The 18,829-nt window shown below is 42.3% G+C and overlaps 1 protein-coding gene across 9 annotated transcripts in view; it reads right to left on the bottom strand.

The window, feature by feature from the left end:
* The window catches only part of FNIP2 (folliculin interacting protein 2), a 131,033-nt gene that overhangs the window by 58,202 nt on the left and 54,002 nt on the right, over positions 1–18,829 (bottom strand). For 6 of the 9 annotated variants that reach the window (XR_010751745.1, XM_066387362.1, XM_066387370.1 and 3 more), the window contains exons 2-8: positions 11,479–11,605; positions 8,722–8,859; positions 5,570–5,670; positions 5,400–5,471; positions 3,541–3,641; positions 3,279–3,368; positions 1,687–1,758 (exon numbers count right to left, since the gene is read on the bottom strand). Coding sequence is in view for 8 of the 9 variants with exons in the window: in XM_066387362.1 (XP_066243459.1) it covers positions 1,687–1,758; positions 3,279–3,368; positions 3,541–3,641; positions 5,400–5,471; positions 5,570–5,670; positions 8,722–8,859; positions 11,479–11,605 (701 nt within the window). In the remaining variant the exon portion in view is untranslated. The remainder of the gene's footprint in view (positions 1–1,686; positions 1,759–3,278; positions 3,369–3,540; positions 3,642–5,399; positions 5,472–5,569; positions 5,671–8,721; positions 8,860–11,478; positions 11,606–18,829) is intronic. The other 3 variants (XM_066387387.1, XM_066387344.1, XM_066387378.1) reach the window with 1 other exon arrangement.

Here is an 18,829-nt window from a genome sequence, read left to right on the forward strand (position 1 = left end):
AAAGTAAGGAAGTGCTCAAACTACACACACACACACACACACACACACACACACACACACACACACACACACTGACTGGGGCCGGGTATGTTACAGTAACATAGGAGCAAGCTGAAAGAGCTCCACGGCTTCCATGGCCAAAGCTGGAACAATCTGAGCAACTAAATAAAGCAGAATCGGGTTATAACCCAGAGTATAGAATACATACCTGTGAAGCCATACCATATTGATGTAAATGACTGACTGATTGAATGAATGAGTGAGTGAGTGAAAGGACAAGGGAAAAGAAACAAAGCTCCCATGCAGAAAAATCCCAAATAGTTCAGGTGGACCAAAATGACTCAACTATTTTCATTTAACCATAAATAAAATGCTGTGTACTTTACATTATGTGACTATAAAAACCAAACAGAGGGACTCAGTAACAAATTACATTTAATAACTTAGGAGCAAAGTTGTACCAAGTAAGGTGCAGGACTTTGGTACTACCCAGAATGAACACAAGGGTTCCTTCACGCTCTTTCTGAGGGCAAGGGCTGGAAACAGAAATGAGTGACAGGTCAGAAGAAAAGGCACCTGAGGCCGGGATCCAGCCCTGGCACGTCCAGCACTGACTGGCAGGCCCAATCGGTGAAGGTGGCGCGGAACACTGCACAACCAGCAGGGCGCTCCCAGTCTGCAGCGGAAGGCACAGGCTCCATGTATAATGCATGCTCATCACACAAAGCCCCACACATCTCCAAGTCCTCAAATTCCAGATCAGTTCCGTCCCTTTCTTTTACAACATAGTGTCTACCTCAAGTCAGGACTATAAATCAAAAATCAATAGCAGAATCACATTCTAAAGCAGAAATCCAGAGAACTTAAAAGCGGTATTAGAGGCCCTGGCCGGTTGGCTCAGTGGTAGAGCGTCGGCCTGGCGTGCAGGAGTCCCGGGTTCGATTCCCAGCCAGGGCACACAGGAGAGGCACCCATCTGCTTCTCCACCCCTCCCCCTCTCCTTCCTCTCTGTCTCTCTCTTCCCATCCCGCAGCCAGGGCTCCATTGGAGCAAAGTTGGCCCGGGCACTGAGGATGGCTCTGTGGCCTCTGACTCAGGCGCTAGAATGGCCCTGATTGCGGCAGAGCAACACCCCAAGGTGGGCAGAGCATCGCCCCCTGGTGGGCCTGCCAGGTGGATCCTGGTCGGGCGCATGCGGGAGTCTGTCTGACTGCCTCCCTGTTTCCAGCTTCGGAAAAAAATAAAAAAAAAGAAAAAGAAAAAAAAAGCAATATTAGAAAAGCTCAAGGCTTAAAATGAGAGAAGAGGCACCTGAGATAAAATCTAGACCAGCATGACCCTAGAACAGAACAAAGGGTGACCACGCCAGCTGTCAGACCCTCCTTCCACAAACACTCTCCTTCCTGAGTTCATAATCAGTCTTCAGCAAGCAAATTCCCAGTGCAACTGGCTCAAGGAAGCTTCCTTCTAAAACTACATTTCTCAAAATACATTAGTCTCACATTAGTTTGAGTATTAGAAAAAAAAAACAGCCCATGGTGAACTTCAAAGTTCTAGATCTTTAGACACGTGAGGCTATCTTAGAATTTGGAGAAAAAAAAATACAGAAGGTGAGGACTCTCTTCTATTTCCCCATTATGGGCAGTTCAGTCTGTTGGCTGAACCAATAAAAGGAGGTACAAATACCTGAGCGAGCGATGCCGCTGTCCCTGTCTTCATTCTGCCCTCTGCTCGGCATGTCAACGGGGGTGCTGTGTGCTAACATAAAGGCAAAAGGAAACCACGTTACTGGGCTCTTAAAAGAAGATGTTTTAAAATGAGTACAGTAATCTTTACATTTCAAAGTAGGCTACTACTATTGATGATCAGCATAAGTGTATACGGAGATGAATTAGAAATCAAAATTAAATACATAAAAAGACAATAGTGAGAGTAATAAGGAAATAGATTCAAGTAACCACCTGCCTTCACTATCTTCCTGTAGCATATAAACTTTTGTGAGTGATGCTCATCTCTATAAAACTGAATAATCCAACTATTAATGCAGTAGATACAAGGCACAAATATTCTCAGGCAGAATCTTTTAGCCATTTTCCTCATTATTAGTAGCATTTAAATGGCACTGTATTTTCAAAAGGTTTCACAATCAGTTTCAGTAGTAACTATAAGCAACTCAGGGAAGAGAAATATTTGAGAACCATTTCGTAAATTTAAAAAATGTTTCTCTGCTTGTAACCCACTCTCTTGGCAGATAGAAAACACTCATATTCATTTTCAAATATTTCTTTCTCCACTTCTTTTTCAAATACTACCATACATAGTACTATTGCAGAGTTTACTTAGAAAAAACTCATGTCAGGGCATGAATTTGAGAAAACAATAAAGTACTGCAGACTTCTAGGAATGCTTCAGATTGATATAAACTGTATATTTATTGAGCTAGAGGGTAGATGACACATTGCTATAGTAAGCTTGAAGCCTGCCTGATTAATATACTTGCCAGCTATTTTTTGAAGCATGTTTATTTTCACAGTTTTAAAGAAAGTAAATGAACATGTCATCTTCACTCTAAGTCGGGAGGAGGGTGTCGGTTTTATTAGGGTGTCAGTTAACTATGGTGCTTAAGCCTCGTTCAGGCTACAAAGAAAAGAATACCATTTGTCGTAAACACAACACTTAATGTTAGTAATGAAGGTTCCCACACTTGTTAGTCATGCCAGACTACAACAGCCATTCAACAGCCTTAGCTAGCAAGGCCAGTTAAATCTCAGACCTTACCTACCCACAGAGACCGAGGTGATTATACCTGTGGAGAACCTAGAAACTGCATTTAAACTATTTCAAGGCAAGAGAGAGACAAAGAGGGACACACAGAGTGAGAGAGGTGTCTTCCATGCTCTTATTAGAGTGACTTGAAGAAACTGTGCAGGTGCGGATGCAGGTGAATAAATGGATAAAAGAAACCATGGCAAAGGAAAGAGATTCATAGCAGCAGCAGAAGCCTATAAAAATCAGAAAATATAATCCTCTTAGAAACACTAAGGGCTCATTTCAGACCAAAATCAGCTTACCCTGGGCTTTAGCAAAGATATTTACAATAGAGGGTCACTGGTGGAATTTTCAAAACCCCATGAACTTGGCTGCATTTGAAACTAATATTTCAAGAGCCCCTCGGATTTCTAGAGAGGTACCAAAGAGGATTTTTTCCCCCCTTAGATCCTGCACAAGATTTATTAATACGTGTGTGGGTCACACTGTACTCGGCATTCCACACAAACCTGCAAAGAAAGAAGCGCTCCGGGTGAGCCGGAGAGGTCCTCCGTCCGTCACCCCGGGCAGCGGCTTGCCGCCGCCCGCCTGCGGCATACCTAGGGACAGGAACACACAGAGGAGGGCAAACCGTGTACACAAAACAAAAGAAACACAGATTAAAGATAATGCAAAGAAACAAAACAACACAACAAACTCAAATAAAGCAAAATACACACCCACAATAGTGGTATTCAGAAAGAAAGACCCCATTCATGGGGCTGATTATACCTAGGTTACTTCCAGTACGACAAGGACCCAAATTATTCTGATTCGTGTTCAGTCTTCCCAAATTGGGATCCTGGTTGATATATTCAAAGCTGTCTTGCAGGCTAAATCCAGGGAGGGCGAGAAAGGGAGAGAGAGGAGAAAAACGTCAAGAGACAAAAGAAATCAAGCTGTTTCCTAACAGACTCTCAACTACAGACAACTTACCAGTTGCTCAGCTGTTCATAATCAAGTCTCACAGCTAACAAAGGGGATGAAACTTGAGGGGAATTTGTTAGAGGGTAAGAAAAGAAAAGCTTTTTGGAGGTAGTCCAACCTATAAAGCTAAACAATGTATTCCTAACAGTTTCTTGTTACATAAGGGGACACAAAACTTAAATTTAAATAATTTTTTAAATTTATTTATTTATTTTAGTGAGAGAGGAAGGGAGAGAGAATGAGAGACATTCCTGCAAGTGCCCTGACCAGGGACAGAACCAGCAACCTCTGTGCTGGTTGGGACAACACTCTAACTACACAGCTATCTGGCCAGGGCTCTATAAATTTTGATCAGTGAGCGATACCTAGGCTATTGCTATTCATTTCTAAATTCTGCTTCAGTAACCAGCACCCAAGATGTTACTATTCATTTCAAAGGTAATTTTACATAAACCTTCAAAATGAAATTAATCTGAACTCTTAAGTTAACATCCATGAGCAAGTCAGCAACTTTTTTCAGGAGGAAAATAGAAACTGATGATTCCTATAGAACTATGAGACCAGGACATCTAAAAATTTAGGATTACTGATACATATAAAAGTGAGAGAAGCAGATTTTAATAATTTATTGTATTTATAAGCACCAAAATAAATATAAAATTTTTGAAAATAATACAGAATAATCAGGCCAAAATGGTATTTAGTGAAATCTGAGCTCAATATTCTATTATAGGGATTTAGTGTAATAAATGTTCAGGTAATAGCAAGAGTCAGAAAAAGAATCTCTCACAAGAAATAAACATCACTTCCCATATTGGTTTACATCATGACAGTAATGTTAAGTGCTCAAACAAGTAAATTTGTTATTTTGTTTAAGAGTAAGTAGATTAACTCAAGGGTAACTAAATCTCCAAAGGAGTATATTTTTAATTTCCCAGGATAACAGCCTTCATTTGACTCATAAGCATGTACCTTTAATTTATAACCAGCCTTTCAAACTTACTGAAGTATAACAAATATTTTATTCTAAAAAGTATATAAACTATTTCTGCTTGCAAAGCTCAAAATATATGAACAAATGCACCAGAATGCGAGTTAAGTTTTATATTTCAGTGTTTTTAGTTTACACGGAACCATTCAATTAGAAGAAAAATAAAACTCAGGAGTGAAAATCCAAACATCTCATGGCCCAAGTACCCGCCAATCACAGCGGCTACAGGACAGTAAACTAGATGGCAAGTGTGGACAGCTGCCTGCCACTCAGGTCCTGAGAAAATTCTCTACGTGCTTAATTCCCTAAATAAACAAACACACTAACAAACACGTTTTCAAGTTGTTTTAAAGAATGAAAAATACTGGTACGTTCCACAAACCCATGAGTGGGGCCCCTCCTTCTCCCTTCACTGTTCATTTCCCAGGAAATGGAAGCTTGATGATGGCAGTAAGGACACAGTTGGTAACAGGGACCCAAAAGTCAGAGAAATGGTCCCTTGTCTTTAAGGCCACCTGATAAAGTGTAGCCATTTTTAAGACCCCTGTGTTAGTGTAGACTCATCCCGCTTTTCATTTCGAAAGGCAGATCATAGCCCTTAAAGAATGCCTCTATCCAGAAATAACCACTTAAAAAATGGGATAAGAGGTGGTATGCAAAATCCCACGCTTACTTATTTGTACTCCCACAGAAGCTGCTCATTCTAGCCGAGAAGACTTTACTAATCATCAGTTGAGGAGGAGAGCTGGGGAAAAAAAGAAAGAAGAAATGCACTTATGAATTAATGAGTCAATGTCACCATTCCACTTCTCACCACCAGTAGAAAAAGAAACCCAAACTCACCGTATATAGTGTATCTTCAAAGTGGAACCCGTGTAACTCATCGCAACTGAGCCAAACATCATCTCCCCTAGCATGTTGACATCCGAAGCCGGTCTTGTGTACTGCCACGCATAACAGAAACAGAACCCAAAGTCAGCATGTGGCATGCCACGGTGTGTGACGCAACAGAAAATAGTGTTCATCAACCTCTGGGCCCCTCTTTAGTTTAGCGGGTAATTTTTTAAGACGCGATTGATCATTTTACAAACTTGATGAGGGCCTATTTTTTCCTCAAATTAATACTCAGGTTCATGATTTCTTCTTTATACACAGAATCACCACAAGGATACCAGTGTTCTGTCAGTTTATTTTTAATTTTGTTATGAGAAACAAATATTTTTATGATCTCCATGGATAAACTCTAAGTAGAAAGATTAAATAATGAGAGAAAGGGGGTCACTCTCCCCTTGGTACTGAAAACATCCTGAAAAGAAATGTGGTTCAGTGTTAGTCAATCAAATAATGAACAGTGTTGGACAAAATTGCCAATTGGTGCAGGCAGAGTTTATGAGGGTCTACAAGATAACACATGGCTTGATACCTCTGAAGTTTTACCAAAATATTTTTTAAATATTTGACCCCTCCAACTTCTTACAAGTTTTTCTTGTCCCTTTTGTCACCCAAAAGGGTGGGCTGGGCTGCCTCCACTTTGCCCACTCTCCTTTGCTTGTTGAATAGAAGAGGCTGCTCGAGAGATGACCTCTACCTCCCTGTCAATTCCAACGGACACCTTCGGTTGGCTTTTTTTTTTTTTTTTTTTTTAATTTTTTGACAAAGACACAGAGAGAGAATCAGAGAGAGGGACAGACAGACAGGAAGGGAGAGAGATGAGAAGCATCAATTCTTTGTTGAGGCACCTTAGTTGTTCATTGATTGCTTTCTCATATGTGCCTTGACGAGGGGGCTACAGCAGACCAAGTGGCCCCTTGCTTGAGCCAGAAACCTTGGGCTTCAAGCCAGTGACCTTTGGGCTCAAGCCAGTGACCATGGGGTAATGTCTATGATCCCATGCTCAAGCCAACAACCCCGTGCTCAAGCCAGTGACCTCAGGGTTTCAAATCTGGCTCCTCCGCTTCCCAGTCTGATGCTCTATCCACTGCGCTATCACCTGGTCGGGCTCAGTTTGCTTTCTTAACTTTATCATGGTACTTGATGTTCTTCATAATTCTCCATTTGAACCTAGTCTTCCCCAGATAATCCCTTACATAGGGTTGTTCCTCAGAGAGCCCACCCGCTCAATGTCTGCATTCTGAACCATTCTTATAATTTTGAATATTCTTTACATAGCAATTCTCTCTCCCCCACATGTTTAGCTCTAGGCCCAAACCTCTCTTGAATTCTAGAATCTTATAACCAAAATGCATTGATTCACATATCACATTTAAATATCATGAACATATGCTATGTGAGTGAATGCACTGGATACAGGATTCTAAGCACCTGTTCCAAATGCTGGAGGCACACTGACAAGCAGGACAGATATAACCCAGAATAGCCTGACTAAAACAAAACCAGCTCACTAGCCTGATTCTCTGCTAGATGGGTCCTAAGCACAAAATATGGGACTCACCCTTAACACTCTCTTCTCAATCCTTTTTTTTTTTTAATTTTTTTTTTTTTTTTTTTTACAGGGACAGAGAGTGAGTCAGAGAGAGAGAGAGATAGAGACAGACAGACAGGAACGGAGAGAGATGAGAAGCATCAATCATCAGTTTTTTGTTGCGACACCTTAGTTGTTCATTGATTGCTTTCTCATATGTGCCATGACCGTGGGCCTTCAGCAGACTGAGTAACGCCCCGCTCGAGCCAGTGACCTTGGGTCCAAGCTAGTGAGCTTTTTTTTTTTTTTTTTTTTTTTTTTTTTTGCTTAAACCAGATGAACCCATGCTCAAGCTGGCTATCCTGGGGTCTCGAACCTGGGTCCTTCCGCATCCCAGTCTGACGCTCTATCCACTGCGCCACTGCCTGGTCAGGCTTCTCAATCCTTTTTATTTTTTACTCTAAACACACACATGCATACATATATACACACAAGTACACACACACACACATGTATACACACCTACCTGCACATGTTTACAGAGAGAGAAAGAGTAACATAAACCTATCAGCCTTGTTTAACCAGGCTCCTCCCCAGTTACAGCTAAAATTAACCTCTTTTTACCACATGCAGACAGAAACCAATGGGCTTTCACATTCTTCATTAATAACTTCCACCCATAGCCTCCATTTTATAATCTGCTTTTTCTTGAGCTACAGGGTCCACATGCCAACAGTGATCCTCAACTGGCTAACACTTTGTCTCTGTACTGTTTTAACCACGAGCTGCTCCGAGACACAGGTGCACTGTGAAATGAAGGGCAGACACACGGGGCAAGTCTGGAGCAGGAAGTTAATAACGTTCCATAGACCCGTGGCTGCTGGTGGTTTCCCTGGCTTTGCTTTTCTGGCAACACGACAGACAAAATTCTACACAGGTCAGAAAAGAAAAACTGGATATGTCTTCCATCAATTAACAGCCTTCTGCCATTCAATACTTATAAAACTTTTCTTCCCTGGTATCTAGTTAGCAATATATTTCTCAATAACACTAATCCCTAGCTGCTACTGCCTTATACCCTCCCCCTACACACACACACACACACACACACACACAGCCCTCTGTCCTTCACAACTTAGGTCTTGCCTTTTCGTTCTTCTCCTCTTCAGGGTTTCCTTCCTTCTCTGGCAAGTGCTATTTTCTGAGAAGGCCCATGTACACTCCCAGAATCCTTAGCGCTAATAACAAAGCTGGAGAATATATGCATGTTTATCAATCTGCTTCTGACAACAAAGGAAGCAAACTCAGAGGGGCTTGACCTCGTTTGCAGTATTTCTTCCTCATTCGGTCTGCATTATACCGGGTCCCCTCTGCTAGATTACAGTTTTTATCAAGAGATGAAAGCCACCACGGTGGGATAAAGCCCTGACAGAAACATGTAAGAGAGCAGTTCTGTAGCCCTGCCGTTCACATCCTCGGGGTGAACCCTCCAGCAGGCATGATTCCCTGTGGAGAAATGACAGTGGACGCCCTCCGCCCCCTGGGGAACTGCACACAGAAAGGGGTGTTTTACCTGGTACTTGGGAAGCTGCTCCTTAGCGTGTGAGGATCCCCCCGAGGAGCTGTGGGAGGAGGTGCTGCTGCCCAAGCTGCCGCTGCTGCCTCCATGGCAGCACTTGGCCGCCGCCTTCACGGGGCCGTCCTCTGGGTTCTGGGTTAGGAGAGACAGGTGAGGTAAAGCACTGCTAAATATGCCAGGCTTCCTCCACACGCTTCCCACTGGGAATTCCTTTGTTAAAACATTCTGTTATGTTATGCCTCAGGTGCAGAGGAGACCAGAGCTTTGACTTTTCTTTTACTGAGGACAATAATATGGTTCCTGGGCGTCTATGACGGGGGGGCAGGGGGAGCCATGCTGGAGAAGGGCACTGGACAGAAGGTGGGGGTTAAGGCTTCATTCTCCTTAAACAATGCAACTGTTATTTACTTTCCAATTTATATTTTAAAACCATCAAGGAGCTCAGATCTCTGCTTGTTATTAGAGGATGCTGAGTACTCTGCAGAGTCGTAATTTATAAAATCAATGAGAAAGACATTGCTTCATTTTCAAACTTTTACCAAACGGAGGTAAGAAAAGCAAAACTATTAATTTGGAAAGACTGGCTTTGTGTTTTTAACTCCTCCAGAGGTAATCGGAAAGAAAATCATGAGGTTGGGTTTGTGAAAGCTGAAGCCGAACCCTGAAACAGGAGCTCGGGCAGATTCCACAGCATGTGATGGAAACACTGCCGTTAAAGGTTAGGGGTAATGGGAGGCTAACTGCTATACAGCCCCTAAATAGAGTTCTGCTAATTCTATGACACAAAGGTAAGAACATACACCTTGATTCAATTTTCCCTTCCTCCTACACCAAAATATACTTCTCCCTACAGAGGCGTCCTGTGCCCTCTAGGCTATGACAAGTTGTTGCTATTCCGAGTCTTCCGTGCTTTTCTGTGTGCAGCTTTTGCTTGGAAAACCATGAATGCAACTGCAGCTTATCTAATCGCCAATGTGACAGTCACACTGGGGGTCCAATGCAAATGCCTGAGGTCATGTGCTTGAAACACCCTCATGCTGTTTGGTGCTTGCCAAGGGGGTGGAGGGCTGAAAATGGGAAAAGAATGTAAGGAAAACAAACTGTGAGGGTCCCTAACAGTCACCCCAGCAGTGATGGCATTCAGAGCTGTCCTTGGCTCTTCCCGAGCACCTGGCCCTCCCTCAACACCCTCTTCAGATCTAGCTGTTACTTTAATACCTCTTAAGCCAGAAACACAGCCCCTCAGAGGGCCTAACATGACATGGAGTCCACACCTGCCTCCCGGATGGCTAGACCCTTTTTGGCTGGGTTGCAACATTCTGAACAGTCTGTAATTGGAGAGAGCACCTGGTACAGTTCAGGGCGCCCACTGAGCTCTCTCTGTAGCCATGGGCACATTACAAACCTCCCTGTCTTTTTGATTAAATGAGCACCTCCAAGAAAGCTTTTATTCCAGACTCTGTTGTCATCACTGCTCTGATAAACTGAAGATTCCAGCTACCTTTTGAAAACTGGTGAGAATTTTTCCCCCTCCACCTGTTACAACTATTAGGAACCCTCAACTAAACCATCTGTGTAAGATCTTCAGGGAAACAGGAAATGATGTGGGAAATGAAGGGGGTAGCATGTTACATCCACCAAGGCTTGGCTCACCTAAATTTTGATGCAAATCTACCATGAAAGCTTACAGGTGAATCACCCAAGAGATTTCAAGCCCCCCACCCCCACCCCCACCCCCACCCCCACCCCAGAGCTACATAACAAGCCCACCAACCACTGTAATGATTAGCTACCTGGCAGACTTCTACTTTAATGCACTATGCCGGCGTCCACTCGCCAGCATCCACTGGGCTAAGCTGACTTTAACTGAACACTTACTTCCTCCCTGCAGAAAGGGTCCTTATCAAAAGCAGAAAACAGCCCCTTGGCTCTGATGAAACAAAGAGTGTGATATAAACTACTCATTTACTTAGCTACATATTCTATAAGCTGCCAGAATTTGGTCAGTATAGGTAGCAAATTATTGAACATAAAAAGAATAAATACAAATGGATTTATTTAATTTGCAGACAGCTGAACAGAGGACTCTGCTCCTCACCTGGACACTTCACTTTACTTTTCCAGTTCTAGCTCCAAGGGATCAAGGGCTGCTCTGTCTTCTCTGTACCCATCCGCAGGTCACCCATGCCCCGCCCCTCACCCCCACAGCCGCGGCCACCCTGCCTACCCTAAGAAAAGGAACTCAGTAAGTGCTTCCTTGGTCAGGCAGGTTTGAGAAGCACTCTGTTTTGAATAAAGATGACAGTGCATGTTAGCATACTGAAGAAAGCTATCTAATTTTGTTTAACCCAGGGCTCTGTAACACTATCTGTGAGAAGAAATACTAGACAGAATAATCTATTAATTTCCCCTCAGGCTAACACTTTATGAATTTTGGAGTTCTCAGATTTCCCATGACACTGCACATATTTGGTATCAAAAGCCTACTAGATTGCAACTCACCAGCAAATGCACCTCTAGTAATATTTACAGTACACTGCTTAGCATCTGTCATGATTATTTGCTAAGTTTCACCTACAAACGCAGCCAGCGGGCTGTGGAAGTGGGGAAGCTTTTCTTCTGCTTCTCCTGACCTATCAATGGCAGTGTACAGTACAGCCCAGAGAGACCACTACGAATTAATAAATGACTGAGCAGACAGGTGGTTAAAAGCACAAGCAGAAAAGATGAAAGCAAACCCGGATTTCATACCTGAGTTGCCGCCTCTTCAATCTTGTGGACAGCTTTAGAATCAAACAAGACTTGTCTGCCCCGCCTTTCACAGTCCTGGTAAACTATCAGGCGAATCTCGTTCAGGTCAAACTCTGAACACGACCAACTACGGATTAAAAAGAGAGAAAGAAGTTACGGTATTTGCAACACTGGGAATAGTCACAGAGAGAGAAGTTTCCCAACCAATGTGCCTGGGTAGACGTCAGAAGGCCACAAGTATGCAGAGACAGTGATTCCCTTCAGACCTGGGGCAGACAGCCCTGTCTGCGGACTCCAGCGGGCCACACAAATACCGCCAGGGGCCATGACAAAGGGTGGCTAGAGGGCTTTACATAATAAATCACTAGTGAGAAAACTTCTTCCTAAGGCACTTTGGGCAAGATGGTAGCCAGGAATCCTGAGGACACGTGGAGAGAGCTGAATTTGGATGTCTGGGTTCTGGGGATGACAGCACCTGTCTAGGAAGTGTTCGAGCCTTTGTGTCATCAAGCTGGGAGCCATTTGGAGAGAGTCAGTAAAGCTTTCTCTCTTCCTCTTCCATCCACCCATGCTCAGAACAAATTGGGAGAAATTACATATTCTAAAGTTTAGTATTTTCCTCTATATGGCTGGCTCTAGTAAAGAAGCTTTGAAAACCAAATGTATCACTGTACACCATCCGAATTGCTAAAACTACCAAAAATAAAGAAAGCATCATTTATTCCTAAGCAAACCAAAAGCCACTGGGATAAAACTGCTCTAAACATGTTTGTTCCTAAATTTAAAAAAAAAAAGAAATAGAATTGGGAGAATTATAGAAAGGGTCATCATTTGAAGTGCACTGCTTTGGGCATCGTCAGTTATTAGTCTGCTAATCCATTCAACATATGTTTGAGTGCCTACCATGTTTCTGGCACTGCGGTCAACGTTAGAGATTCAGCAGTTAATGAACTAAACAGACCTGGTCCCCGCCCCCATGGAGTAAGTTCATGGTTTAGTGGGGAATGCCGGTCTAATAAGCATATGTAAATGCATAACTAGTGCTAAAAGAAAAAGTAAAGGCTGTGTCAAGTCTCATATTTTCAGATTTCAGGGGTGGGGAGAAGGGCAGGGAAATCCCTAAAGGATTTAAGAAGTGACATTTAAACACAAACTTGAAGAAGAGTCAAAAGAAATAAAGTGTGAGAATGAAGACCATAATAGGAAGAGGGAGGGACATAGTAAGATGTAAGAATGATACATTTGAGAAAGAAAAAAAATAGCCAGAGGCAGAAAGAGCTTGAAAGGCAGGCTGGGCAGGCAGGGTCCTGCCTAATGTGGGGACAAGCCAAGGTAAACAGAGGTGGAGAGGCTCAGGGCTCTAAAGTTCAATCTGACTGCTCTAAGTGAAACGGGGTGGGGGGGCAGATTGAGACTGGAAGCAAGAAGGCCAAAGAGTTCATTCTGAGCGGTGGCCCTTCGTAACACTCCATGGAGGGAGAAAAGGGGACAAATGCTGCAGGGATGCTGGGGGGGGGGGGGGGGGCAGCGCTGATAAGGTCCCGAGGTGGACTGGATGGGTGCCTGGAGCGAAAGGGTGCTCACTGCTTAGAGCACTCTGGGAGAGGAGGCGGTGCCCTGAAGGGACAGAGGATGGTTAGACAGACCCACGAAAGCAAAGCAAACTACAAAACCAAGAGACAGCATGACTGAAGCAGAGTCAGACAAGTCTGGATTCAAATCCCAACTGTCGGACTCCCATCTCATCGCCAGTACAATGAGAGCACTACTGCCCACCTCACCAGCTGCCGTAGGAGTTGAATGAAATATGTGAAGTGATCCACACAGAGGCTGACACACAGGAGGTGCCCCAAAATGGTAATCATGACTTAAAGAGAATTGGTCATGTTGCTATTTTTTGTTTTTAAGTTGATATAGTGCCTGGGACTCAATCACAAACTGTGCATTATTGGTCCTTCCCTTTTTCGGGCAGTGGTAGTTAATACAGAAGATATTCTTTCAGGGTAGATTTGTTTTCTTAAATCCCAGCAGCAAAAAACCCACAAAGTTCTGGTTGTACCTTCCTTTAACAGCCGAAGCTACCATGTTCTAAGCTACCGTGTCCATCATTCCTTCCTCCTAATTTTCATAACAACATGACAAGGGAAATCATTTTTCTTCTACTCTCAGGTGTGTGACCTGAGGCACAAGAAAATACGATGATTTGTCTACCTTTTCTTACTGTAACATTTAAACAAAAAGACTTATACGGACCCTTTTAGGTTTTAAAATTCTACGATGCTAAGATTTGCATGGTTGGAAGTGAAGCCAGGTTTTATATCTGGTCTTATTTCATCAAGATCATGAAGCAAGTGACCGAAGTCTAAATTACTTGCCTAAAAAGTAAACAATAGTTCAAATGATTTTAGGTACAGAAAGCTGAATTCTCTGTAAAATATATTTATATAGCCGTGTACTGGAGTTGAATTACATCCCCAGAACCTGTGAATATGACCTTGTTTGGAAGCACTGTCTTTGCAGATGTGATCAAGTTAAGATGAGGTCCTACAAGATTAAGATCAGCCCTAATCCAATGACTGGTGTCCTCATAAAAAGACAGAATGCTAGACACAGGCACAGAGGGAAGACAGCTATGAGATGCCAGAGACAAGGATTGGAATCAGGCTTCTACAAGTCAAGAAAAGCCAAGGAATGCTGACACGCAAAGGGGATACAATGAAAAGAAATGTCTAAGTCCCTGTTTTCAAAGAACCTAAAATCTAGAAAACACAATTATGTAGATAGCTACATGAAAATAAGAGGGCAAGGCAGAATAATAGAGAGCAAGAGAAAGAACAGGAAAAAAATCCTGGAAGAAGAATGAAGTGAACTAATGAAGTTATGACAAATGACAAGGATTAGACATGTGATGATGAACAGAGGACAGAGTCTGCAGGCGGAGGCATGGCACAAAGACAAAAAGTGAAATGGGACAATGTGAAAGCCCTGGGTCGTTGGAACACGTCTAACTGCAAAAGAATTACACAGGAAACAGGGCTGCAAGGGCAGTTTAGGGCTCCTGGTGGAGGACCCTGACAGCTATGCCAAGGAATACATGTTTGTTCCACAAGCAGTTGTGTGTCATTCTTTCTGAGAAGGGGAATGACACAATATCACCTGTGTTTTAGGAGAGAACTAAAGCTGTTTGAGAAAACCATTTTCAGGGCAAAGAGAGAGGTGGTACTGACTTGCACACCCAGGGTTTTAAGGAGTCACAGCTAAAGAGGATGAGAGCAGTGGTAGGGTGATTGGCGACATGCGCCAAGACAAGTTCTAGCGTTGGTGTTTGATGCCTCCCCTGAACTTTTACAGGACTCAGGCTAGAACTGGGCTCAAATACGCCAAGGCTGAAGCGTCATCAGTGCAAAGTCAACTACTTGAAAAATGTTTTCCCTCTCACTCTCAGACAAGGAAAACACCCCCACACAGTCAAAAATAATTTCACATGAAGAATCTAAAGAGAGCAGTCTTGTGACCCAAGAATGTGACTGTTTAAAGAGCCAGGTATGATAGGGAAATTTAAATGGCCCAAGAAAGGGTAAATAAAACAAAACGAACAATAATGATCACAACAAAAACAATGTGTGGGATGAAAGTAAATCCCTATGACTAGCCCCTTGGCATGGAAAGAACATTCACTATAATGGGTCCAAATCCACAATCTTCCCGCAGTTCTTCCTTCCTCGCACTTTTAACACCGGCTAGACCCAGAGACCATGACAGATACTGGGACCAGAAATGAACTAGATACAGTTCATTTCTGGTTACCTCAAAATGCTTACGATCTGATATAAGAAGGCCAACCCATAAATAAATAAGTAAACTATACAGGTACAGGTATGAAGATAAAGGTCTATATACGGCTTATGGGGGAACTTAAAGGACAAAAAAGTGAAGTCCACATAGCGGGGGTGAGTGCAGGTCAGCGAAGACACGAACTTGGAATGTGGATTAGTATTCGCCAGGGTAAACAGAGCTTCTGACTCTAGCTCTGCCACTTTCAGCTCACTCCAGGGCTCAGCGTGCCCAAAATATATCTGACCCATCTATCTCCCAAGGCTGTCAGGAGAAACAGAGAATAAGCATGACAATACTTTTAATGCTGTAAAGCATAACTCAAAGACAAGTTCTGATATACCATCCTTTAACTGAAGTCCTTGGGTCCAGATGTTTCAGAATTCTATATATTATAGAAAGAAACTTATACCACACATTATGCAATGCTTCCTACTGGGTCTGAGGTATAGTCAAACCCCCAAATCAAATAAGTTACTATTTTACCAGCCCAAGTTATGAATATTTATGTATTAGATACAGACTATAATAGCCGCACATTACGTCATGCCAGTTCCAAAAACACTTTGAGAGATTTCAGGATTGTGGAATTATAGGATATGAGACTGCTGGCCAGTACAATGCTCACTATGTCTAATAGAGGGTCAAGACTGAAATAAGTAACATTCAGGTCCCCCACGTTTTCCTAACATAACCAACCATCAAAGTTCATGCGTAAGTAGGGTGTAACTCAGAGCCTATTTCTCTCCTCTTAAACAATGCTATAAATGACTACGAGGGTCACATGCTAAAACCACGTCTTTATATAAGGTGTTTACACAGCAATGACAAAATATTGTAATATGAGTCACAATACAGCCTGAAGTTTGGCTGTTTCGAAAAGGGAACTCAAGTACAGAAGAGGAGAAGACAGAATTCCTTCCCTCTTTCCTGAAATGGGTCAAGTTTGTGCGTGGCACTTGGCCACCACCCACACCCCACACTGTCCTGGGGTCACCTTGGCTTCAACAAAACAGCAGAGACCTGTATTCAATGTCAGAATGCCTGGGTTCTAGGCAGGATTGGTAGTCTAATCCTAGTAATACTCCTACACCTCTTAGTCCAATGTTTCTTCTCCTGTAATATGATGGGTAGGAACCAAAATGATTCCTCAAGGTCTCATCCTTCCAACTCTAAACACTCTGTAATCCCAAATTATTTTTTAAGTGTGCACAGTATGACAGAATAGATGATCCAAGTATGCAGATGAACGCCATCTTAATGAGTTAGTCAACATTACTGCATGGTACATCTTTAACCTTCTAGATGTACTTTATACCTTGATAAGCATGCTTGTTAATATAAACACATCTCCAATTGACTGAACTTTCAGGAGATGCTACCAAAATTTGAAGAGGAAAAGTACAGGTTCTTTTGAAGCAAGAGGGACACTGAGTAGGCAGGTCTCTGTGCCAAGCAACATTCAGCCCCCGGCTAGCTTTCCTAGATTGTTATTATTAATAGTTTCCCCCCTTTCTCCCCTTTCAAAACACAAAATCTTTAAATATGGCCATATTTTCCAAAATAATTCCTTTAATTCTTAAAAGAGCACTACTTACTCTCTTCTGGTTGCTAGAAACTAGAAACTACCTGTACTAATTATTCCTCTCCCCCCAAAAAGAGCTTTGCTACTCTTCTCCATGGATGCATTACTCAATATCCACTGAGCTCTCACACTGTTGTCAGCATAACCCAAATAGTCAACATTCACTACTACCATCCAGGATTACTGGATTGTATAATGGCTCCGCTGAAAGCTAACTTGCATCAATATGATTTCGTCTTTTCTTGAATGTAAGGTTTTCCTATCCTCTCCCCGGGGACAGTGTATACTAATAACAGGTAGATGAATGAATGTCATACCAAATATTTATGACACTGTCTTTATATATATTCATTCTAGATCCATTTCAATTCTACACAAGTAAGGTAATAGTTCTATTTTCCCAGAGGTTTCCAGAGGTCAAAAGCACAAGTCTCTGTAAGGTCTTTTGTTTTGCAAAATGAAAAAGCCAAAAATAAATAGAACCTGTATTTATCTTTGGTTGTAAAATCTATCTAAAGGAGATGGGCACAGAAGAGCACGTGCAGAAATGGTGGGGGAGAGGTGAGACAGAGAAAGAGAGAGAGAGAGAGGCACGCATGCAAACACACTTTGACCCAGCAATTCTACTTGTAGAAACTAATTCTACAGCTCACCTTATAGGTCCAAAATAATTATGTACAATAAGGTAGTCACTATAGCACTGTCTGGAACAGCAAAGGACTGGAAACCACCATGCGGTGGTTAAATTGTGGAACAATAGACTACTGTATTGATACAATAGTAAATGAGGAAGCTTCTTATATAATTATACAATAAGCTCTGAGACATAATTTTAACTGGAAAAAATATTGTAAAACATTGTGCTAGAATGCTACCATATATATATTTTTAAAAAGAAAAAGGGGATCAATTATATATTTTATTATATATACATAGAGTATCTCTAGAAAGATATTTAGTATAATAAATTGGTAAGGCTGGTTGTATCAGGAGTAGAAAGCTGGGTTGTCGAGGAAGAGAAATAAGCAGACTCCCCTGTATATTCTCTACAGAGCTCTCAGGGGTCCCCAAACTTTTTACACAGAGGGCCAGTTCACTGTCCCTCAGACCGTTGGAGAGCCGCCACATACAGTGCTCCTCTCACTGACCACCAATGAAAGAGGTGGCCCTTCCAGAAGTGCGGTGGGGGGCCGGATAAATGGCCTCAGGGGGCTTCATGTGGCCCGTGGGCCGTAGTTTGGGGATGCCTGCTTCTACACCATTTACTACTTGTGTCAGAAGAGCACGGTGAGAAAGCAGGTAGGCTCTGGAGCCAGGCAGCCTGGGTTCAAGTCCTTGCTCTGCCTCTTCCTAGCTAAGGACTTTGGTGAATTACCCAAACTCTTTGTTCCTTAGTATCCTCATCCGCAAAACATGGTAATAGTACCTACCTCCTAAGTGTCCTTTTGAGGATTATATGTAAGGTGATTACCAAAGAGCCAGGCACATATAAGTCAGAGTGCTGTAAGTACTCACTATGACTTTGTGTCTTTTGAAAATTTAACCATGTGACTGTCCTATCTCTTATCAAAATTAAAATATTTAAAAATATACAATAAAATTTAAATTGAAAAAATAAAAATAAATAATACAACAGAAATAGAATAGGAAAATAGGGCTTTTTTTCCCTTTTTAATCCATCAAAGATTCTATTATTGCCTTAAGACAAACAACCTTAATTACTGTTTGTTTTAGGAGGCTTCTTGGTAGCTGAAGCATGAGGCAGTGGGTGAACTCCTACAGGGATACCACCTCAATAAATTCAAGGAATTCAGATTGTTTCAGATATGTAGTTTGGCCTTAGACAATGACATTTATTGAGCTTTCTTCTCAGCATGCATGTACCACATTCTCCTGTCCTTCATTACCTGCCTTCTCCAGAGACAGAACAAA

Source organism: Saccopteryx leptura, chromosome 1 (genome assembly GCF_036850995.1).
Source record: "Saccopteryx leptura isolate mSacLep1 chromosome 1, mSacLep1_pri_phased_curated, whole genome shotgun sequence".
In the NCBI taxonomy this organism is placed as follows: domain Eukaryota; kingdom Metazoa; phylum Chordata; class Mammalia; order Chiroptera; family Emballonuridae; genus Saccopteryx; species Saccopteryx leptura.